At 24.2% G+C, this 25,975-nt stretch overlaps 1 protein-coding gene across 4 annotated transcripts; it reads right to left on the reverse strand.

The window, feature by feature from the left end:
* Positions 1-1,398: 1,398 nt before the first annotated feature.
* Positions 1,399-25,504, reverse strand: LOC127281269 (serine-rich adhesin for platelets). Of its 4 annotated transcripts, XM_051304895.1 has the most exons (11): positions 23,865-25,503; positions 23,325-23,403; positions 13,691-13,804; positions 13,093-13,455; positions 12,644-12,931; positions 12,124-12,541; positions 11,573-12,034; positions 11,126-11,501; positions 10,529-11,060; positions 9,363-10,461; positions 1,399-7,525 (listed from the first exon to the last, which is right to left on the reverse strand). In XM_051304895.1, the coding sequence occupies exons 1-11, from the start codon at positions 23,954-23,956 to the stop codon at positions 7,455-7,457; spliced, it is 3,894 nt and encodes a 1,297-aa protein (XP_051160852.1). In that variant the 5' UTR covers positions 23,957-25,503; the 3' UTR covers positions 1,399-7,454. The 4 variants fall into 4 exon arrangements, with proteins under 4 accessions (XP_051160852.1, XP_051160851.1, XP_051160850.1 ...); XM_051304894.1 differs by having other exon boundaries at positions 12,124-12,538; positions 23,325-25,504; XM_051304893.1 differs by having other exon boundaries at positions 23,325-25,504.
* Between the last annotated feature and the right edge of the window lie 471 nt (positions 25,505-25,975).

A 25,975-nucleotide genomic window follows, 5' to 3' on the forward strand; every position in this document is an offset into this window, starting at 1 on the left:
CGCAAAGCATTTTTTTTTTTTTTTTTTATGAGTCGCAGAATAGAACAGCTTTAAAGCTAAAAAAAGAAAAAAATAAAAAAAAAATGAAAAAAAATAATCATCGACGAAAACCTACTTCATTGTCCTTTATACAATTAAGAACTGTTTCTTTTATTTTTTTTCCTCATAATTTTTTTTTTTTTTTTTTTTAATAGCGTTAACATAATTTTTTTTTTTTTTTTTTACCCCTCATACAGTAAATCTTGTGTGGTCGATATAATAATTCTAATATCTCATAATTCGTCAGCTTTGCTTGATTCTGAGTTTTATTTATTTATTATTATTAATTATTTATTTACTTTTTTATTTCTTTTTTAAATATTAGTAACAAAGTATTAAGTGGTGGTCAAGTTTTGAATTCTTGGTAAATCCAGTCCGCGTGATTTTTTTTTTTTTTTTTTTGTTGAGAAGAGAGAAAAAAAGAAACTTACAATAATAATATAACAATATAAATATGAAATAGAATTAAAAATTGATTTCGTATACGTGATTCTTTGAAAAATTGTTTCTCATTTTTTTGGAAAAAAAAAAATTGGACTAGATTACCGATTTTTCAAAACCCACAAAATATTTCCCGCGAAATTTCATTCAATAAAACGAGAGTGCTTCAACAATTTTTTTTTTGCTGTATTTTTTTTTTAAATGGCAGTGTAAAAGAAATGGAAAATCATCGTTTTTTCAAACAGGTGCAATTTTTTTTTTCTATTTAAAAAAATAAACTCAAATAACCGTTAATTTTTCATACATTAACGTTAGAATTCATTTTTAAATAAATTGAAACTAGAATATTATTCCAAACCTCTTTTTTCTAATTCGTGAATTTTCATCTCAAAACAATTTTTTTCCCCTGATGTTGCAAAACAAAATTTAATTCGATTTTTTTTAAAAATTAAAAAAAAAAACTTAGAAATAATTTGTAAATAAAGTTTTTTTTTTTAAATTAAAAAATCTCTCAATTTTAAAAATTAAAAAATAGAACTTAAAATTCACAAAATTTGTAAAAATAATAAAAATTCTTCGAAAGTTAATTTCAATTGTAAATAAAAATGACAAAATAAAATACATAAATTAAAAAAAAAAAAAAATTTGCAACAGAAAAAAAAATTATTTTTCTATAGTAAGAGATGAAATTTTTATTAAATAAAATAATTAAGAGATTATAATAATAATAATAATAATAATAATAATAAAAAAATTAAATAAAGACGCACTTTCGTTTTTTGAATCGTTTTTTCGCGTTCTAAAACCCACAAAGGGACTTTGGCAACATACTAAAAGTTGGCAACAATATCCTTTCGTGTTATCTTTTAGTCGGGCAGTACAGCCTCTTTCAACAAATTTTTTTTTCTTTTTCACACACACACATACACACGCAAACAGATATTTATTCACACAAATACATTCTTCATTTCTTTTTCATTATAATTAACCATAATGATAAGTTCTTTTTTTTAAATAATATCTAGTAATAATAATAATAATAATAATAATAATAATAATAATAATAATATAATTATAATATAATAATAATAGTTACAATATAATAATAATAATAGTAATAGTCATCGAATAGTTTGACAATAGCGATAATAATAATAATAATAATAATAATTAATAAATGTCACAGACTGTCCTTCATTTCTATACATAATCATTTATATAGTTTAATATATTTACATTAATCGTGGAGTGTTTTTACATAATAATAACAAAGTAAAATATACATTTGTATACAAAGGCTATAATAGGAAATTGAGATCGTTTATAAACAATCATTTTTTTTTTTCAATGAAGCCTCCACGATCTTTTTTCCGAAATGCCCAAAAAAAAAAGAAGAAAAAAAAACTCAAAATCAAATCAGAATATTGGATAAAAAAAAATTTCTATTATCAATAAAAATTTTTTTTTTACATTTAACAATTTTTTTTTAATAATTTAAAAAATAAAATTAATTGATTTTGATAATTGAATTTTTTTTCCTCTTTTTAATTCTCTACACAATTAAAAAAAAAAAAAAGAAAAACAGAAAATAAGTAATTCGTGAATAAACTCTTTTTCCTTCCACATTATAAAATCTTGAATTTTTTTTTTTTATTTATTTTTTCTAATTGAAATTTTTTTTATTTTAGAATTGAAATTACATTTGATTTGAAATTAAAAATCAAGTAAAATAAAAAAATCCCAGTAGTTATCGACAGTGATAATTTTTGTTATATTAAAATGAAAAATAGAAAATTAAAAAATTAAAATGTTCCAATTTAAAAATATCTTTTTTACTTTTTTTAGTCAAAATTTTTGTCTTATTACTGAAAAACAATGGAAAGCTTTTTTTTTTGTTTTTCATTCAAAATTAAAAGCCTTTTTTATTTATAAAAAAAAAAATGAAAATTTTGTTTTAAATTAAATTGTATTAGAATTTTATTTCCCTTTTATTTTCTAATAATTTTGTTTTGAAATAACGAGAGAAATTTTTGCTAAATTCACAGTGAAATTAAAAAAAAAAAATTCCTATATACATTTAAAATTATGGAAATTGATTTGAATTCTAATAGCGGTTAAAAAAAATTGTGAATTAACTTGATGAATTTTTGTTTTTTTAATGCCCAAGATTACACATCACACATCAAGTTTTGTAATAGAAAAAATCCCTTTAGTTAAACGCTCTCAAGGGAACTAGTTAAAGAAAAATTATCTTATTTTAAAAAAATAATTCTAAAAATTTTTTTCAATTTTTTTAAAATCTTTTTCTTCATTTATTTTTACAGTCCGCGACTCGTAATTCAAAATATTTTTTTTTTTTTTTTGTAATTTCTGCCCCTTTTGAGATTTCGGGAATGTAGACGAAAAAAAAACATATTTTAATAGCAATAATAATAATAATGACAGTTATATTAATTAATAATAAAAATAATAATAGTAATAATAATAAAAAATAAATAAATAAACTGTGCAATGACTTTTACTATTAAATTTAAAAAGCGGATTTTTATTCCATAATGGCAGCCAATCCCTCTAGTTTCTCTTTCTCCCCAAAATAAAGAAAAAAAGAAAAAAAATAAAAACTTTTATTTAAAAAAAAAAAAAAAAATTATTGTTCCATGATAAAATGTAATTTTTACTTCTAAATCCGAATTATATTTTCGTGATTTTCTATTTTTGTCATTAATTCAAAAAAAAAAAATGTCCCCTTATTTTATTTTTTTTTTGCATGTTTTCTTTTCGAAGCTGTACCGCCAAAAAATAAAAATCGAATTTATCAGGTTTTTGCCTAATTATTTTCATCGGTTCAAAACTAAAAACAAGAGCCGATAAAATATAAAGGCTTATTTCCTGAAATTTTCCGATTTTACATATTTTCTTTTTTGTCGGTGTGGTTTTTAATTACATTTTTTTTTCCTTTTCATCTCAGGAGAGAAAATCGACACACGAAGTTAATGTTGCGAAATTTAAATTAATTTACATTATTAATTAAAGTTAATACTAATTAAAAAAAAAAAAAAAAAGAAAAACAAGGCAATCAAGTCGCAATCCCCTGACCAACTTACAAATTATATTATTTTAAAAATAAGATTTATCCACTTAGAAAAAGAGAGAGAAAGAGAGAAAGACTGTAAATGAAAGAAAATAATCATAATTACAGATAAAAAGAAATTTTTTAAAATTAAAAAAAAAAGTAAGAAAAAATATTTATTAAATAAATAATAATTCAAATAATTGCTTTAATTAATAAATAATGTTATAAACTATTTATTAAATAAAGAAATATTATTAATTATTTATTGAATAAATAAATCAAAAAAAAAAATTGTAAAAATAAATAATAATTTAAAATAATTTATTGATTAGAAATAAAGAAAATAAAAAGGAAAAAGCAAAAAAATAAATAAAGAGAAAAAAAATGAACAGAAAACTAAAATAGAAAAGAAAATACAAGAAAAAGAAAAATAATTCTAAAAAACGATCCTAAAAAATTTGATTTTTATATAATTTTCGGTCTAGGAATTGCAAAATGTTTGAGCAAAGCTTTTTATTCGAGGATAGATCAACAAAAAAAGAAAAAAAAATCCTCTTTCTCTATATATATATACATAAATTGATTCTGTATGATTTTCTTTCTTTTTTTTTTTTTTGTTTTGTTATTATTATTTTGTTTTTTTTTCTGTCCCATTTTAATTGCTGTTCGAACACACACACACACACGCGCGGACAAAAATTGGAAGGACGCGAAGATTTTTGTTTCATTTCTTTTTTTTTCTTTTTTATATATATAATATATATGTAATATGATACAATTGGAAGAACACTTTTTGATAATAAACACATTTGTTCTCGTTGGTTTTTCTCCATGAAGAAAAGAATAATAATAATAATATAATTTATGAACAAAATTTTTGAAAATAATTATTCTTATTATTTAAATAATTATTATTTAAATACTAACAATAATTATTATTTTGTTGATTGTTATTATTATCATTATTTTCATAATCTTAAAATAGTAAAAGAAAAAAAAAAAAATTTGAAAATTAATAAAAAAAGAAAAAATAAAGTGAAAATAAGAAAAACATGTTCCCATCCAGCGGGAAATTCAAAATTTTCAATTTTTCAATCGTTCTAACATTTTTCTTTTTTCAAAAAAAAAAAAAAAAAAACAAAAATATTTTGAGAACGAGTCACACTTCAATAATAGTTATTCTCGACAGTTTTTTTGTCAAAAATTTAAACATTAAAGAGAGAAAAAAAAACAGCGAATAAACTTTACATGCAATTTTCTATATCTAAGAGAATAAAAATTTCAACAAAAAAAAAAAATTTTTTGACTTTTTTGCATTTTGTTTCTATTTTGATTTGTTAAGAATAAAAAAAATTTAGAATTTTTTACTTTTTTTTAAATTATCCTTATTTAATTTGGTAAAAATTATTAACTACTTTTTTTTTAACGAACTTTTTTTTGTATTATTTTGTAATTTTTTTTTTTTTTTCGTTTTGTCCCAGAAAAAAAGAAAATATTTTATGTCCATAATAAAAATAATCGAATCGCGAGACGTGTTCTCGTTCTCTAAATAAAATAAAAATTAAAAAAAAAAAAAGAAAATAAATAAATTTTTTTTTAAAAAAATCATTCACACGACTAAAGCATTATTCTAACAACAAAACAGTCTAGCTCTTCCCGCGATATTTACAAGCATTTTTTTTTTTTTTCAATTTCTCTCTCTTTCTCGATTTAAAATTAGGTTCGAACAGCAAAATTATGAGAAGAAAAAGCGCAAACGACAATAATTCTACAAATTTATCATTCGTTAATTATTATCTTTCTTTCTTTTTCACTCTCATTCTTTATTCTTACACATACACACGTTAAACGTTCGCAAATATATTTTCAAAAGAATCTTTACATTATAATATAGAATTAATTGTAAATTACAGATGATGAGTCTCATTAAATATATATATATATATGTATATATTTATATACGCGAGTCTGTATAAAAAGGTTGCAATTACCTTTGCACAAACCAACACACAAAGAAAAGAAAAAAAAAAGTCAACTTTCTCTCCCCCTTTTTTTCAAAAACGTCATTTTTTTTTCCTTCTTTTTTTCTCTAAATATTTTTTTTTACAGTTCTGGATTTTCCGTTATTTGGATTTTTTTCCTTCTTTTCTCTTTCTTCCTCTTTCTTTCTTTCTTTCTCTTTTCACCTACATTGTAAAAGAAGATGTCTAAGCGTAATCCAGCTCGCGATTAACTACAAAAAAGATCCATCGCATTTTTTAAATTATAAATTCGACATGATCCGTTTTTCTGTTTTCTGGAGATTTCTTTTTTATTTTTTTTTTTTTAGTTTCCAATATCAGGGGTGTGTATATTTATATACAAATATATGTATACATATATATATATTTATAATATATTTATATATACATATATTTGTTTCTGTTAACAATTCTCAATTATTAAATAAATGTTTTTCTTTTCAAACACACTAAAAACAAATTTTTTTTTGCGGCAAAAAAAAAAAAATAATAAAAATTTCACAAGGGATGATCCAAGTTTATTTACAAGTTTGCATTCTACTGACTTTGAGGACCCCTTGTTGTTTTTTTTTCTATGTATGTATTTTACCTTTTTTTTCTCTCTTTACTGATTCTACAACTTTCTGGACGAAACTGTACAGTATGAATTTTTTTTTCACCTTTATTTTCTTCTTCTTTTTCTTCTCATTTTTCTTCAACTTTTGATTGACATACATTCCCGGCAGAAAAAATGTTCGATTTAAATCGCAAAACACACTCCGCACGGGAATCAAAATTGTTCTATTTGGTTTTTTTTTCGTGTTTTCAGGATTTTTTTCGAAGTTTTTTTTTTTTTTTTTTTGTTTTATTTTACCCGAAAACCGCTTCGACTATTTCACTCTTTATGTACAACTTTTTTTTTTTCATTTTCTTTTTTTTTCTTCTACTACCTGAGGCACTCATTTGCGCCACTTGGCTTCGTTGATTCAGAATTTGAATCAAATCGACACGAGATTGTGAATATTCTCGATAAATTAGTTTTTTTTTTTAACCTTTGAGGTTTATATTTTTCACACAGATTTTCTTTTTATCCCTGACTATTTCTTTTCTGACTTTCCTTTCTTTTTTATTCGCTTCTTTTCCGTTTCTTTCTTTTATTGTATTCTAGACTATTTCTTTTTCTTTATTATTGATTTTTTCACGTTGACTACTTTTTTTTTTTAAACACAATTTTCTTCTTCTTTCCTTTAATCTTTTGTTCTTTTGACTATCTTCTGTTCACTTTGAATTGTCTTTCTTAACTATTTTCCGTTCACAAATATTCTTCTCCTTCTCCTTCTTCTTCTTCTTTTTTTTTGGCTATTTTTCTCTAGACTATTTAATTTTCTTTTTTTCATTATTTTCTCGCGCGACTATTTTTTTTTCCCTCCTATTTCTTTAATTATTACTACTTTCCCCGTTTAAGAAAAAAAAAATTATTTATTATTACTCACATTTTTTTTTTTTTTGCTATTTTCACTTTTTTCTTTGACTATTTCCTCGTTTCTTTATTCATTCTTCACTATTTACGAACACAAATATTTTTCCATCGTTTAAAAATCAGCCTAAAAGTTTTTTTTTTTTTTTTAATGTTCTCTCGTTTACGGGAGAACAATGATGAACTTGCAGTTTTTTTTATTTTTTAAATCCGCGCACACTTTTTTTAATAAACGCACTAATGTTCGGTCGACGGATTCTTGAAGACGTAAATTAATTATTATTTATTTTGTTTATTGTTATACGAAGCACTTTTTTTTTTTGTTAAAATTACTGTTTCTTTTTTTTTTAAATATATTTTTTTTTCATTTTTGTTTGTTTTTTTTTTAAACATATATATATATAGAGGTATATATATATATTTCTCACTGTCCACTGTAATATCGTACACGACCAGTTGTTGTCGCTGGCATTTCCTTCATCACATCTTCCCATGCTAAAAAGAGCAATAAATATTTTAATAATTGACAATTAATAAGCAGGAATGCATGAATATTTTCTAAATTAGAACACACGAAATTTTTTTAGTGTCGAATTAATTAACAGAATTGCCATTTAACAGTTAAATAAAAATTAGACCGAAAAAAAATTTGACTGAATAAAAATTTTGTTAAATAAGAATTTTGTCGTATAGAAATTCTGTTAATTGGAAATTCAATCAATAAAAATAATTTTAAGTGAATATTCGGATAAATAGAAATTTATTTAAAAAAACAATTCTGATAAATAAAAAAATCCTTTTTATAAAAATTTTGCTAGACATAAATTTTGTTCAATTTAATTTCAATTTAAAATAGAAATTCTTCATTATGAAAATTAAGCTCATAAAATATATTTTATAAAATTCTGCTGAATACATTTTGGGGAATATTCATGCATTCCAAGAAACAATAATTAACAATAAAATAAAAAATAAATTGCATAAGAAGCAAACAAAAATAAAAATTAAAAAATAGGTTGAGATGTAAGACTTTAAACCTATTTTTTTCTATTTAAATGTCTATTTCCATTTTCAATATGTACTATTAAATTGAATCTTCAAAGAAGTAAAATTACAATTATTTTTGAACATTGTATTTTTGAAGAACATTAATTGATATTTTGAAAATAATTGAATTTTTCGAGTATATAGATGGAAATATTTTTGAAGTATTTCAATTTAAAATTATTAAAGAAAGTTTAATTTTGCAATTTTTTTGAAAATAATTGAAATCTCAAAAACGATAAATTTTACAGTTATATTTGAAATTAGCTGAAATTTTTCTGAAAGTAATTGAAATCTCAAAGATGATAAATTGACATTTTTGAAAATAATTAAATTTTGAAAGAATTATATTTGGAATTTTTAAGAATAATTAAATTTTCATGAGATTTAATTAAAATTATTTTAAATAATTGAATCATCAAAAACTTTTGAAAATAATTAATTTTTTAATGAGCTAAACGTGAAATTTTTTGAAAATAATAATTCAATTTTTTTTATAGTTGAGATTTTTTTAAAATAATTCAATTTTTTTTCAACATTTATTGAAAATTCTTTAAACAATTGAATATTTAAATAATTTTAATTAAAAGTTTTTAAAACAATTGAGTTTTCAATTGTCGTTAAAAAATTTTTTTTTTTAAATAATTAGATTTTTGAAGAATATTTATAGCTATTTTTGAAATTACCAGAAATTATTAATGAATATTTATTGCAACTTTTAAAGAAAGTTTAATAGAAATTTGTTTAAATTAATTGAATCTTAAAGTATTTAAAATTTTTTTTAAATAATGAAAAATTTTAGTTGAAGATTTGAAAATTATTCAATTTTTCAAGGATTTTAATGAAAATTTAAAATAATTGAATTTATGATAATTTAAATTAAAATTTTGTAAATAATTGAATTTTCCAATAATTTTAATTTTTGAAAAGAAGTAAGTTTTTGAATTAAAATTATTGTTTAATTTTGTAAATTTTTTTTTTGGATGTAATTGAATTTCCAAAAAATTTAATTTTAAGTATTCAAAGTAATTAAACTATACAACTCTGGCAATTTTTTTTTACATTTAGAAAAAGTATCATTTAGTAGTTTCTGATCAAAATTAGTAATTTGAAAAACTATTCCTATCCAAAAACAGTAGTGTTCGAAGCCTGAAGAAATGTAAAAAAGAAATTATATATTTTTTTTATTACATGACAAACTAGATAAAAAAAATTGAAAATGTAAAAAGCGAAAGTAAAAAAAAAAAAAAAAAAAAAACGGAAAATGAAAAGAAAAATTGTTTCTCACCTAATCCAACAAAGGAGACAATCTTATCATGATTGTAATTTTGAACATTGACAGTTCGTTCAGGTGCAACATAACGCGCTGAAAAATCCTCCTTTTGATGATGTGGATGTTGTATGAATTTTTCCAAATTACCACCAGGCGATACAATTGGCGGCGGTCTTATAAACACCGGTGGCGGTTGAAACCTAAATATTACATTTGGCGATGCTTGCATAACATGGGCAATTGGCATACCCTGATGTGGATGATGATGATGATGATGGTGATGATGATGTATTGGATGATGTCCCGGATGATTCATATGGAAATTACCCGGATATTTATCAAATATTCTCACATGTTTTTGATACGTATTTGTTAATGTTGCCGCCGTTTGATTTAAATGATGACCACTTGATGATGTAGAAGAAGAAGCAGCAGCAGCAGATGATAATGATGATGATGACGTCAATTGTGGCGGTGGTTTATTAAATGGCGGCGGTACAATTCCTGGTGAAAAAATAGGACTAATTGGAGTTGATTCATCATTATCCTCGGCAAGTAAAAGTTGTTCATTTATCTCAAAACCAAATGTTAATTCACTTGAATCGGAATTACGGAAATTTTCCGAATTATTTTCATCAAGAAGTATTACCGCTGGACGTGAATGATTTTTTTTATCTAATAATTTTTGTTGTTCTTTTGTATTATTATTAAGTTTTTCAATTTTTACATTATTCGATGATTTTTTCTCACTATCGTCACGACCGTTTCTAGATGATGATGATGATGATGAATTTGATTTTGGATTTAATGCTTTGGTGAATTTTTCACTTTTTGTTAATGTATTGGAAGCACTTGGTGTCCATGATTTTATTCGTGATTTACTCTCTGCTTCTTCATTATTTTTATCGATTTTTGTTTCTTGATTTTCTGACTTTTTTGTATTTTCTTCATGATTTTTTCTAATACGTGAATTATTACTTTTCGATGATTCTTTACCGCTGTCATTCGAACTGTTTAAATCAAATTCAATTGGTGACATTGTAATTTTCGGTGGCACTGGATTTGTCGGTGTTGTTTCATTTGAATTTGGACTAGAGTTGTTGGTTTTATTATCCTGAAAAAAAAAAAATGTTATTTGTATTTTTCGCAAAAAAAAAAAGGGAAAAGAAAAAAAAATTTACCTGCGTCAAGCTCTGTTGCATTTTTTCAATATCTTGAACATATTTAAAGACTTGAATATTTTTATTGATTGCCTCTTCGCGAGCCTCGGCTTTTTTGTTATCAATTTTCGATTTCATCATCATCATAACTGGCGATGGTGGTTTATCGAAACTTAAACTTAATCCACTGGGCACATGATTGTGGGCAAAATTATTTTGTCTCGAACGTCGATCGCCGTGTTGAATTTCATCGAGACTTGGATATGAATCGTGTGTTAATTTATCGGGTTCGGATGTTGCTTTTGTTGTTGTTGTTGCTGTTGTGACAACACTTGGCCAATTTGTGTTGTTTAATACATTCGGTGGCACCATGTGCGTATCTTGTAATATCGAATTAGTCATATTTATTGAGACCATTCGCGCAATATCCGCATAACTCGCTTGCGGTGTGCCACCCGATGAATTTGGCGTTTTTGTTAAATTATGCTTCTCCGTGTTTGACGTAACTGGCAACGAATGCACCGAATCCAAATCACTGCTGTCCGATTTATCGCTGGAGAGAAAAAAAAATATTCAAAAATTCGAAATTAAAAAAAAAATTGAGAAAGGGAAACAAACCTTGGAGGCATGCTGCTTGCTGATTTCCTCCTCAATTCAGGTGACAATGGCGTTCGATAATCATTGGAGAATCCACGCGATCTTTGAAGATACGAGCCAGATGTTGACAAATTTTGTGCCCGACTACCGCTTGAGCTGCGTCTTTGTTTTTTGCTCTTCTTCTTTTTTGTCACGACAAGAAATTCGGGTTCTGCCTCCGATTCAGTGGTGTTCATTTTTCTCGTTGAATTACGACGCGTTGTATATTCGTCACCAGTGTCGTTGCAATAAATCGATTGACCCTCCTCAGTGCCCCAGGAACGTCGATCGCCCCTCGAATCAGCCGAGTCGCCCGTACTGCGTTGCTTTGATCTTCGCAGTGACACGTTTCCTGCACCTAAAAAAAAAAAAAATAGTAGAAATAAAAAAAATAAAAAAAAATAGGTAATAGAAGAAAAAAAAACTCACTGTGTTGACTGGAAACGCTACTCGCGCCACTCGAACTCGTACACTTTTCAATAGTGAGATCTTCTAGTTTTGTTTTTGAAATTTCCTCAAGTGAATTTGATTTATGAAGTTTATTGGCGGGTATTTGTTCACGTTTTGTGTCTTTATCACGATTTCTTGGTTTTGCGCCTGAATTTTGTGCTTTTACACGCACACCACCATTACCTGTTTTGCCCTTTTTTCCCTTTGACTCTTTATTTTCAATGAAATTCAAAAGACTGGCAATATCATCCGTATTACGATGACCCTCAACTTCACCTGCTTTATAGACAATGACATTTGGCTCTTGCGTATGCTTTCGACGAACTTTCTTTCGTTCACCATTATTGTAACCCTGCACTGCATTACCATTTTCATCTAATGATTTTTTCTCACCAGAATCTTTAACTGTGATATGTTGAGCAGTGAATCTTGACATTGCTTCTGTAATAATGGAAAATAAAAGAAAAAAATGAAATCAAATTTTTGAAATTAAAGTAGAAATTATTATTTTTTAAAAAAAGTATTCTCACCCATAGCAAGATTTGAAGACGACCATGTGACGGGCATTACCGAGTATACACTCGGCACTATGACTTTACCCTGTGTTGATGTGGCATTCGATGTTGAACTCGGATTACCAAGAACGCGAACACTATTATAGGTTGTGAATGGAAGTGCACTCGATGCGTCTGTGCCATTGATTGCAAGTTTCGATGTTGATTTTTCGTCTTTTTGATGATCACGAAATGGAAATTCAATGGTACTATCAACGGGCGTTTGAGCGATATCGAATGTTGCCCTTGTGATAAATTGTACCGGTCGTCTTGGCTCAATTATCTTCAATTCCGTGCCCTCATCGTCCTCTGTCTCGATGGAGCGCGATCTTTGAACACTCCCGCCGCCACTTGGAGTGCTACTTGTATTTCGATCATTGTTACCTGGCACCTGCTGAAAAATAAAAATTTAATTTCCCAATTATAAATAATTAATCAATGAAAATTAGTTTCTATTTTTCTAATTTAAAAAAAAACAAATGTATAAAATTTGTACCTCAACATCGCTCAGATCGATTACCATGTAATCTCGTTTACAGTCTAGGCTCGGGTTATCCGATTCGAGCATTTCATTTGTCCCTTGTTTGCCACGGCAGTTCCTCTTTTCACGAATCTCACTCTCCGCTTCGCTCGGCCCACCGGCAATATCACGTTTTCCTCCCTCCTTTTTCTCCTTATCCTTCTCGTCGAATTTCGTCTTTGAACTGGTGCACGAAGTTTTGTCAAGTGACTTTGATTTCTCCTTTAGCGTCCAGTCGCAAACGTTTCTTTCCTCCGAGAAACGCTATTTAAAAAAAAAAAAAATTATTATTCTCCATTTAATTTACAAAACAAAAGAATTTTAAAATACATTTTTAAATTAAATCAAAAACTAATGAAAAATTCTAATTTCTACGATGCTTGATAAAAAAAAATATCAATTTTTTTTTTTTATAAAATAAAAACCTTTTTGTCGAAGACCAAATCAAAATTGGCAAGCGATGCAATCGTGTGGGAGGCGTTGACGTTAGACGGAAGTGAACCACCTTCTCGTTGTCTGGCGGAAACACTTGGTCCCGTGTGCTTTTTCCCTTTTCTTCGACTACAACCGTATGTGTGACTCGATCCAGATGTAAGATACGCGAAACTACTGTCGAATTCTGAATTAATAGGCTGTGCAAGATTTTGCAATGATCCACCGTGTGTGAGTCGTTCGGAAACTGAATCACGTTTATGTCGTCGACGATTTGAACCAGGAAGACAACGAGAATTAGCGATTACTCGACGACCTTCCTCGGTCTCATCGGCCTCGACCTCCTGAAGAAGTTCCTGGAAATTATATAAAATTTCATGTACCAAATATTAATTCAAAAAAAAAAATCATCTCTCCTTATCTACTTTATAGACATTTTAGATTTAATTAATTTTTTTTTTCATTTTACTACAATAAATTAATTTTTATTAATGAAATTATATTATTAACTAATGAAATTATTATCTAATGAAATTAAATTTTAAATGCAATAAAGAAAGAAAATTCAAAAATTAATGAAAATTATCCTACCTTAAAAAGATCGGATTTTCCTTCACGATCTTTAGGACGTTTATAAGTTAAGGCTTCGTTTAATAATGCCCTCAGTTCTCCTTCATTCAATGCGGAAACAGTGGCGGGTTCTTCCTGCAATTAAAAAAAAAAAACCAAAACAATAAATAATAGTGTTAATTTACTAAATACCTTCTTATAATATAATATTATAAGAAAAAAAAAAAATGAAAAATGTTTTTTAATTAAAAAAAAAAAACAGATAAATATTTCAAAAAGGAAAAAAAAACTATTTATCATTAAATAAATGACGATTCGAATTATTTCAGTTTCCTATTGTTCCTTTTGATTTTATTATTATATATTTCACTTCTTTTAATAGTTGGACAAAAAAAAAACACGTTTCAGTGCTGAAACTAACATTTATAAATATGTGTTGTGAAAAATTTGCTGCATCATCTCCACAAAGAATGTTTTTTTATATGCACAGCATATAACAAAAAAAAAAAAAAAAACAGAATGAATGCGTCAAGAATTAGAAAAAAATATTCGAAAAATTATTCCTAAATATATTCCAATATTTTGATATTTTTAGTTGAAAAAAATATTCCAGTTTTACGCTTTACAAAGGAAACATTTTCCATAAATAAAAAAATCAAAAAATAAATTAATAAAAAAAATTATTATTTAAAATTTGCCAAAATTCGTAATTAAAAAAAAAAAATTACATCTTGATAATAAAATTATTAAATATTCTCTCTAAAATCGACATTTCAATGAAGATTAAATTTTCATTAATTAAATTGCACATATATAAGTAAATTTGATTAAATTTTTTTGTACATTATTAAAAAAAAATTAATTAAATCAAAATATCAGTCATATAGCTAATTCTAAATAATCTCACAATTATCTAAAGAAAAAAAAAAAAAAAAAAAGAAACAACTGGTGAGAAAATTAGAATTACATAAAATCTAAAAAAGTGCGAGTTTGTTTTAAAATGTAATTACTATTATACTAAAATAAGAGGGAATTTATTATATAAAAGGCAAAAAAAAAATGAAAGAGAGAAAGAGAGAAAAAAAACGCGTAAGTATAATTTATCCACAAATAAGGTAAGTGTGTCGTCTCTGTAATCCAAACTTTTACAAATGTAATACCAAATTTGGAAGTCACTGCTAGTAAGATTTGCCCTTGTCTCTCTAACTGAATCATTAAAATCTCATCTCGTATATACATCCTCTGACTTCATATAGTACAAAAATTAACGATTCAATTAATTTTACAATTAGCAGAACAAAAAAAAAAAAAAAAAACTAACAACACTTATGTTCAATGCTTTAAATATACGATAAGAAAAATAATATATTTAAAAAATTTATTTTATTATCATTTTTTTAAAATTATTATCTATTTTTTTTATTATTTATTATAATTTTATTATTATTATTTATTATTTATTACAATATTATATTATTTTTAATTATTATCTAAATAATAATAATAATAATAATAATAATAATAATAATAATAATTTATTTCTTTGAAAATATGTATTTTTAATTAATTTTACAATGTACTCACGGTAAATTAATTAACCTAATTAGGTAAATAATTCACCTTTAGAAAATCGATAATAAATGACTTATATAAACAAATATTTTTTTAAACCCTTTTAACCAATTTCATTAAATTTTTTTTTTCAATTTTTACAATTTTTTATAATTTTATTCTTAACAAAATTTAATTAATTTAAAAGAAATTTTTATTTCATCGTTTTCTATTAATATTCTGTCGGTAAAGTAGATAAAAGCGCGCGAAATTTAAATTTCCCGCTCAATTAACTATCTTACCGGCAAACAAATAAATTTCCTATTTGTGGAAAAAATTCAGCCAAATGAATATTCTAAAGGTAACATAATTGTTTTATGTACAATATTTTTTTTCTTTACAACTAAATAAATGTTTATTTTATAATAATAATAATAATAATAATAATAATAATAATAATAATAATATACTAAATTTATGGTACAAATAATTATTCGAAATAAAGAATTCTATGTCGGTAATGTAGATAATTACGAAAATTTAAATTTTCCGCTTAATAAACTATCTTACCGACATTTGCAAATCATAAGTAAATATAAAATTTTTTTTTACACAAACTTTGAAAACGAATTATTAATTATACTCCCAAAGTGAATTTTAGAGAAGTATCATTTGATCTCCGCGAAAGATAGAAGAAATTATTCATTTATAGATAAACATAATAAAGCTTTCACAATAATTTGTCTTATCAATTCCGTTGGCAATTAGTGAAAAAAAAAAAAAACCCCCTTTAACACTAATTAGAAACAATTTCATGACATTTTTATTAATAAAATTTCATCATTCTTTTCAAAATTAAAAAAAATTTACAACTTGTATAATTTTTATTTCCATTATTATTCAAATTGTTTTAAAAAAAAATTATTGTATTTTTTTTTATTATTCATATTATTAATTAATTATTAATCTTTTCTTTTTTTAATGTAATTATAATTTTATAACTAAATGTTTGATATATATATAAGAGAGTAAAATAGAAGAAAGAAAGAAAAAGAAAGAAAAACCAGAAGCACTTATTTTATGCAAATGAAAGTAAAATTTTACATTGGACAAAAATGATAATATTGTACGTGATGTCAGGGCTTATCATATCTTTATAGCAACAGCAAAAGTAAGGCTAAAATATATTTTTATCAAAGCGATAAAGTCCGGATTAAAAAAGAGAGTCAACAAAAATAAGTGAGAAAGGTTTTAAAAATTATATAATAATATTTTTGCGATTATGTTCCAATTTACGTGAAATTAGATATTTTTAACGCAAAAAAAGAAAAATGTTCTCTTTAATTGTGGCAGATTTATATTTATTTTAAATATTTTCTATTGTAAAAAATTTTAATAAATAATAAATAATAATAATAAAAATAAAATTATTAATAATATTAAATAAAAATAATTATAATAATTTTATTATTATTAATAAATAAATTAAATTGTTTCCATTTCTTGTTTATAATTAATAAATTTGTTTTACAATATTGATAATTTGAATTATAGCGTTCAGTTAATTATTATTTTCAATTAATTATTAATTCAATAGAAATAGAAAATTATGTCACTGATGTCCTCATTGATCTGTTTTAAACGTTTAAATTCGATTCGTCACTTTCATAAATAATTTCTTTCATAATAATTTTTTTCTTTTATTCTATAAATATTTAAATTATTATTTTTTTCTTTTATTATCAATACTTTATTATTTACTTATTTTATTACAACTTTATAAAATTTAGATATTTGTTATAAATAATTATTTATATTATTTATTATATAAATATGCAAATATTTCGCTGAAAATTATATATTTTAACAAAATTAATGTTTATAAATTTTTTTTTTACTTTTCAATTGTATATTTCCAAAATGAAACATATAAATATTAATAATAAATATTTATCAATTTTATTGATTTCTCGTGTATAAAAATTTATTATTACTTTTATTCAACAAATTTGAAATTCAATATTTTTTTTAATGTTTATTTATTATAAATTGAAATTTTGTATTGTTTGTAAAATTAATAATAAATCAGTTTTGTGTGTCACTACATATATCTATATATACATTGTTTTACTTTATATTGATTTAATTATTTTTTTCTTTTTTAAATATTTTAATTCATCAATGGATTAATTTTCTCATGTCCAATTACGATATACTTCTTTTACATTCTGATAATTCCAATTAGCCGCAAGAATTAATTAAATACTAATTATTATTCTTCTCTTAATTATATTATAAATTGTAATTAAATGTAATTCCACAAAATTTTTTTTTTTTGTCAAATTAAAAAAAGAAACCATTTCCTCCAAATTAAATAATAATAAAAACAATCACGTATTCAATTAAATTGAAATTTAAAATAGAACAATTTTTTTCTCGTTAATTTCTCAATTAATTATTTAAGAAAAAAAAATTCTTTAATAAATTATATCGATAAATAATTAATCAATTTAATAATTTATTATCAGTCAATTATTAATCTCTTTTTTTTAATTCCATAATTTTTAATTTTCTCGGAATTTTATCCGAAATATAATTATATTATTATATTTTTATTATTATTCTATTATTTCTATTATATTATTATTTTATTTTTATTCAATTATTTTTATACTATTATTATTATTATTTTATTAACATTACTTAATTACAAAAAAATTTAATTTGCAGTATGATAAAAAATTTTTACATGATTCTTAAAAAAAAATCAAATTTAAAACTAATTGTAATAAAAATTCGTTTGAACAAAAAATAAATAATTATCGAAAAACCGATGAAGAGAAGAAAACAAAATCTCAATAAAAATTAATCAACAACTTCTGGTTTCTTTTGTGCCAATGAAACAATGTAGTAGCAAATTTTTTTTTCTTTTTTTTTTTTTGTTATCGACTGACAAAAGCTCTCGTAAAAGTTTTGTTAAACCGAGACCAGCTGTGTCTGACGTAGCGATTGCTGACGATTATGAAACGGATCAGTGGCAATGGAACACATATATAAGTATTTGCAAATAGAAAAAAAAAATAATAGAAAATACACCTTTTCTTTTTTTTGCTAAATAATTTAAAAATAGAAAGAAATCATGAAAAAAAATGAAGAACTTACATTTTTTTCTTTTCTCCATTTTGTATAAATATTTATTTTTTCAAATTCACGCATATATATAGAACACTTTTTGGTACGTGGAGAATATATATTTTTAGAGAGGGGAGAAAACCGGGTCGTGATTAATCTGGAGTTTCTTGCTGGGTGCTAAAAGTGCATGATTTTCTTTTTCTCTCTCTTTCTCTATTTCTCTTTCGTCACTGTCACAAATTAAAGTCAAGATATAGTGAAAAAAACAAGCAAAGAAAGATAGACACAGAATTATATATTATTTTAATTGAAATTTTCGCACCTTTTTGTTACGAACGTTATAATTATAGGAACGTAATTTAAGGGCACTTTTTTAAAAAGTTAACCTCCCCTCTCATCACATAATAGTAAAATCACATATAAATTCATAAAAAAAAAAAATAAAGAAAACAAGAAATTATTAACATTCTAATATTATTTTTGGAAAATTGATATAATTTGTGTTAAAGGTGGTGGAGGCGCGGCGCGCAACACTGTATTCGGCATGGTCGTCGCCATTACACTGAAAACACGGCCAATTCAGTGCCGTCACAATAAGGGGGTGAAAAAGAAAAATTGATCGTCGAGTGAGATTCGCGAAAGATCGACCCCCCACCCCATCCCTCAAACACCTATTTTTCTCTCTCTCTCTTTCTTATTTTACTGTCTTTTATAAACCTAAGCGCATGTTTCGTAAAACTTTCTCACACATAACCTTAAAAGGGGGGAGGAGGCAATATTTGAAATCCCGTTTTGTTAGATCAATTCGAAAAAAAAGGTCTAAGGGAGATTGAAAAAAAAAAGATCTTTCCTTTTGTATTATAACCCTCTCAGGGAAGAATTTTGCTTTTTATTACCATTCTCTTTTACTAGTTATTATTTATATTATAATTATCTTATACTATTATAACTATTATTATTATTATTATTATTATTATTATTATTATTTTCAAATAAATTTTTAATTTAAAAATTCGATAAAAATTTATTTTTTTAAAATAATTTTTATTTTCATTAAACAAAAAAAGAATAAATAAAAATTCTATTATAAAAATAAATTCACACGTGAGTGATTTAATTTTTATATTTATAATAGAGAGTTATTAAAATAATAATTATGTACATTATAAAAGTAAACTTGTTCTATTTATAATAAAAATGATAATTCTTTATTTCTAATTGTAAATAAATTGAATAATAATTATTAATAAAAATTGGAAAAAAATATTATTAATTAATTTTATTATATATATATATATATATATAGTATATGAAAAAAATGAAAGTTGCGAGATAATAAATTATTTTTATTCTCTAGATAATAATTAGAAATAATTTAATTAACTATGTTATATATATATATATATATATATATATATATATGTAGAAATATATATATATATATGTAGAAATAAATAAATTAAAAAACATTACCTGGGTCAATAAAATATATTACAATTTTTATATAAACATTATAAATAATATATTTTTATTATGAAATTAAATATATATTATTACAGAGATAATTTATATAGATTATTATTTAATTAATGAAATAATATTATTAATTATTACTATTTTCACAAGAAAACAAAAGAAATGATAGCTTTAAAAAATAAATTTTTTTTTAAATGGTTAACCACATCCACTTTTTAGAGATAAATATATATTTATTATTAAATAATGAAAAAGTAATTCACAAATAAAAACAAAATGCTTATTAATATTATCTTTTAATTAAAAAAGAAACAAAAATTTTAAATAAATAAATATTTAATTTAATAATAATAATAATAATAATAATAATAGTAAAAATAGTAATAATAATAAAAAATAATAATAATAATAATGAATGTGGTTTTTAAATTTTTTTCCAATATTCTACAATACCTATATAATAAATTGTTTCTATTTGAGGCCAAAGAAAAATATCTTATCAACAAAACAGAAATTACAACTAATTTTGTTTTAAAATAACTCTAATCATCACAGGATAATATTGGATTTCATTTTTTGTGCTGCAAAATTATTATTATTATTATTGTATAGAAAACTTATGATATATTAACAAAAGAAAAAAAACCGGTTGTGCATAGAGAAATTAATTAAAATTCCAAAAGAACAATATCAAACAGTTAACGAGATATACATATATATACGTAATAAACCTTGTCAATATTTAAATAGTCTACTATAGAGGCCTATTGCTGATTATAGTATTAGTATAATATTATTCTTGACATATCGACGTCCAGTGAATTTAATTAATAAGGACGTCGCTCTCTTAGAAAAAGAGAAAGAGAGTGAGAGAGAGAGATGAGAAAAGTGACATACCGGTAGCATATATATATATATATATATATGTATAATAATCATGTGAAGATATACTACTGCCAATATCATATTTTGTCCGAGAAGAAATTGAAATGGAAAAATTTATCGAGATATATATATATATATATATATATATATAATATAAAAAAAGAGGAAGAAAAGAGAAAAAAAAACGAAAAAAAAATCAGTCGCAGGTATTCTTATATCGATAACCTAGCCGTGTACGATTGGCATCGATTGTCAAAGCAAAACTGCCCTCTTCAAGAAACGGTTAACCTCCAGACGACTATTTTCACGAGAGAGAGAGAGAGTTTTTAATATAGCAACGATTTTGTCTAGAAAAAATTTTCTTTAAAAGAATAAAAAAAGATAATAATTAAAAAATATCCAGCAGCAGTTTTTTATTTTTAATTAATTGTTAATAATAATTATAATCGATAATAATAATACTCAACAACAATAGTAATAATAATAATAATAATATGATTAACATAACCTCTAACTAAACATAACCTGACCTGACCTAACCTCAAACCATAAACCTAATTTAAATAGGGTTTAACCTAACTTAACACGTTCAGTGCCTTTTTAAAACATCTCTGGATGTTCTGGATAATGTTGGATTTATTATAACCTCAAAAATATGTTTATATGATTTAAGTTGTTTTTTTTATTAATAATATATTAATAATTTATTTCTCAATATTAAGAGTTAAAATTTGAGCTTTGCCTTCTACAAAATGTATATTTCATTCAAAGAAACTGTTTTTTTTTTTTTTTTTGGGTGTGGTTTGAAGAAAAACGATAAAGTCACTATATGACGGTAATATTTATTCAATATTATGTTCTATTATATTGAATAAGAAAAATTCGTTAAAGTTGAGAATAAAAGAGAAAAATAAGTTTTTTTCTTTTTATTTTCTCTATCCATTTTAGTATATTATATAGGGAGAGAAAAGAGAAAAAGAAATGGAGGGGGGGGGAGTCTGTTACTATATAGTCAATTATCGACTTTTTCAAGATTAAAAGTTAATACAGCAATGTGCACGCGATGTTTGACTACAAATGTTTAAAGATTTCATTATATTAAAAGCACATGTAATCTTAATGATCTTTTTCTTTAACTATGTATACAAAAGAAGAATCGTTTAAATGAAGATTAAAATCTTCAATGTAATATACAAGATAAAATTTCAAATATAATGATTTTTAATATAATAATACTATAAAATTAACTTTTTTTTTTTTTTTTGTCTAAATTTACACAATAAATTTTATTTTGAAAAATTGAAACGTTTATGAAACGTTAATTGAATAAGTTCAAATAATGGATAAATAAAAATTGAAGTAAAGAAAGAAAAAAAAAACGATATATAATCGTAAAAATTCGAACGAATTTAACAAGAGAAAAGAATAGGCTCGATGCCAAGAAAGTCTAAACCGCAATGCCTTTAACTTGAAAGAATTTCTACGCCAGTAACGAGCCATCAACAAATCCATAAAAAAAAAAATCTCAAAAAAATTCTAAACAACAAATTTTAATATAATTTAGAAAATTTTATATAATTATTATTAATTACTTTTAAATTTATTATTTCATTTCGTAAATTAGAAATTTATTTGAAAAATTTCTTTCACGTACATAGAAAATATTATTATTATTATTATTTATTTTTTTTATTATTGCCTTTTTATTAATAATTTTAATCTAAAAAAATATTTTTATTATTATCAATTTATTTTATATAGAAAAATAAAGAATATAAACTTGTATTTTTTTAAAATAAATAACAATAGAAATATATTAATTAAATTTTGTTTTTTACTTTTATAAATATATTAAACATTCATTTAAAATTGTATTCTATATTTCTCATAAAATTCTTTTATTAGAAATACGATAGATAAATTTTACTAAAAGTAAATAACTTTGTTGTAAATGACGTTAAAAAGAGATTTATATTACATGTATCGTAAATTTTATTGACTTCAAAAAAACGAGAAAATACATTTTATAAAATTAAAATGGGTAACATCAAGAAAGTTCCAATTAAAAAAAAAAAAAAGAAAAAAAAGTTTCTTCAAGAGTATAGAAAAATCATTTTTATTATTTTACGTCAATAAAAAAAATTTTAATTATTAAATTAATTAAATTTTAATTAAAAATAAAAATTAGATCCGTTGAAAATAATTTAAAATAGTTTTTAAAATAATAAAAACATATTACTAAAAATGAAAATAATAATAACTAATAATAATAATAATAATAAATTATTTCTGATTAACGGACATTGTCCTTCTTTAATATCGATAATTAAATTTTAATTTAATAGTTATTAAACTTATAAATTTAATTTTAAAAAAATATATTTAATTATTAATTAATTATAAAAAAACTCAAACAAGAAAAAAGGAAAAATTTTTCTCTAAATCTTCGTAAATTTCCGTTAAGAAACAAAAATTGTCATATATGTATTTTATCCCTACAATAATTGGTTTTTATTGTGTTGAACTTTGATATTTCAAATAAATAAATAAATATATTTATTATTATAAAATAAAAAAAAAAAAAATTGTCAGAGTAAAAACCTAACCTCACCTGTTTATTATCAGCCAAGGAATGAACTGGAATGGACTGGGGAATCGAAATGCCATCGACAGGTTCGATGTTCGAATTACTATTTAAAACATCAACACCGCCACTATTAGTATTATTTGTTGTTTCACCATTATTTGATGATGACGATGATGATGAAGACGACGACGATGATGATGATGATTCACTTGTCAATTGTACAACACGATTTTCCGTATTTTTATTATTTGTATCACTTGTCAATGGTTCCTGACGATGTTCCGGCCCAGGGGCCATTTTGATTGAAATCGACAGTTCACTATCAACACCACCACCACCACCACTTACACCATTATTATCATCATCATCATCATTATTAACATCATCATTAACATCATTATCTTCATAGTCATTATTTTTGTTGTCCACATTTTTAATAAAATCAATTCGAAATTCTCGCGATCCCCTCATTAACTTTTTTCCCCCCTACCCTCTGGGGGCAAATAAAAAAAAACTTGTCCACAAATCAAGAGAAAAAAAAAAAAAATAATAAAAGTTTCTCACCACGTCCTCGATTCCTTGACAATCAACATCAAGTGATAATAATTCTTTTTGCACACTCCCCAATTTTGATAATACAAATCACTGTTTGTCATTTTGTTGAGTCATGTGAAATATAATTTTTTTTTCCCCTCCCCCTCTAAAGAAAATCCTTTTAATTAAAAAAAATGGCACCGTCCACCACTCGTGATTTAGAAAAATGACGTTTTGAAAGACGTCGAACCTTAACCTAAAACCTTCTTTTTTTTTTTTTTGACTAAAGACTTTTTGTCGTTCCTCGTGACATTCGCGAGAATTTTCTTTCAACACTTTTTATTCAAGAGAAAAACTTCCCTTCTTTTTTATTTTAAGTAATAACAACGAGAATTTCACTTTTTTGAGAATTTTCCGAATCACTGTACATCTCTTTCTTTTTCTAACACATACTCAAATATCTAGTGATGAAGAAGAAGAAGAGAAAAAAATAACGTCAAATGAGAAGGAAGAGAAGAGAACAAGTTTTTCACATATACACACTCACACGTTTCAAATGGAACCGAATTCAAAATGGCGACCGAACACGACGTTATCATAATCCTAAATAATGTTTCGTCTTGGAATAAATTTTATTTCCCAAAAAATCGTTTCATTAAAACCCCTATTACTTTTTGATGAACTTTTTCTTTTTTTTAAAAACGAAAAACAATGTTTCTATTTAGCAGACACAAGATGATGATGTCAGGGCCGCGCGTAGTTAAAAATCGATTCCTCAGCATCATCCTCAAAGTTGTCGGGAAACTCCATGAGAAAGAACTTTTTAAGTTAATATTAATAAATTTTAAAAAAAAACCAATTTCTTTTTTAATCTAAAACTTCACTTTATGCAATGAATATTATTTTTTACGATTTGATGAAAATCTCTCAAATGAAACATGGATGTAATATCCTTGACAGTTTATCGATCGTATAAGATTAACCTTCTCCGGGGTCTAACTCTCTGGGGGATTTTTTCGCAAAGGGGACCAAGAATGAAATTCAACACGTGTCAAATCACAATGATTATATACTTCTACATTTTTCAAATATATAAAACACTTTTTATCACATTCAATTTTTTTCCTTATCCCCTCCCCACTTTCAGTGCAAGAAACTTTAGGTTCTTATTTACACATTTTTGTCTATGTAATTATTTTTTTTTCTTTTTACTTCCACTACACAAAAGATGCACAAGGGTCAAATAATTCGTCTATATTTGGGGAACAGACATACTAAAACACAAAACTTCTTGAGACACTCGCGGAACAGTGACGTATCTCCGTTTTGATATTATATGCGATTGAAACTTCACTTCTTTTACACACTCACACAAGTTTTATAGATATATATATATATATGTGTATATGTATGTTTATTCACCGACGACGACGATTGTTGCGGGAATTTTCAATGATATTTTTATGTACAGTTTTTTTGTGTGGGTGGTTCTTTTTTCTGCTAGTAGGGAAATCATGAGAGATATATAGATAGTGTGTGTAAGTAACTGTCGCGAAACTGTGCGCCCGGAGAGGTTTTTTTTTTTCTCTCTGTGTATGTGTTTTTTTTTCGTCTTTTTTTACTTTTGTACGAGACACACACGAAACGCTTTTGCGCAGACAAATGTCGAGCCGCCTCTTCACTACGATTCCAAAAATGTCGTCTGGTCTCCAGGAGCGTTATGCTTCTTTACAAGAACCCCCGGCAATTCTAATTTCTATTCTATAGTTTTCCATGTATTCTAATATGAAAATCAAGTAGATTTTTTATATTTTTATCTATTTTCATTGAGGGAAAATATTTATCAATTTGAAAGATTGTAGGAGAGAATTTTTCGAAAATATTTTAAAAGCTACAAGGTTCGTAGTTTAATGGTTGTCAGCCATTGAAACAGTGGCGCGAAATTCAAAATGGAAAATACGAAAAACGAACAAATGAATACTAAATCAAATGAGAAATTTAGTAATAATAAAGAGCTAAATTTAAAATTCCATTTCTAATTTTATGTTCAGAATGATTTTCTCACGAGTTTTTTTGAAAAAAGTAAAAAAGCAGAGCTGGGAAATAAAGGCGAAAAATGTTCATTTCGCTAGAAAGAAAAT

This window comes from Leptopilina boulardi, unplaced genomic scaffold (assembly GCF_019393585.1).
Source record: "Leptopilina boulardi isolate dan_hultmark-lab unplaced genomic scaffold, ZJU_Lbou_2.1 LbouV2_266, whole genome shotgun sequence".
NCBI classification, from domain to species: domain Eukaryota; kingdom Metazoa; phylum Arthropoda; class Insecta; order Hymenoptera; family Figitidae; genus Leptopilina; species Leptopilina boulardi.

What these genes read in the sequence shown, in the direction of transcription:
- LOC127281269 (XM_051304893.1), bottom strand. Translation starts at nt 23,771, where the DNA reads ATGAGGGGATCGCGAGAATTTCGAATTGATTTTATTAAAAATGTGGAC. An exon ending in GCAAGCAGCATGCCTCCAAG is followed by an intron (nt 11,061 to 11,125) that starts GTTTGTTTCCCT and finishes TTTTCTCTCCAG; the next exon opens with CGATAAATCGGACAGCAGTG. An exon ending in TGCAACAGAGCTTGACGCAG is followed by an intron (nt 10,462 to 10,528) that starts GTAAATTTTTTT and finishes TTTTTTTTTCAG; the next exon opens with GATAATAAAACCAACAACTC.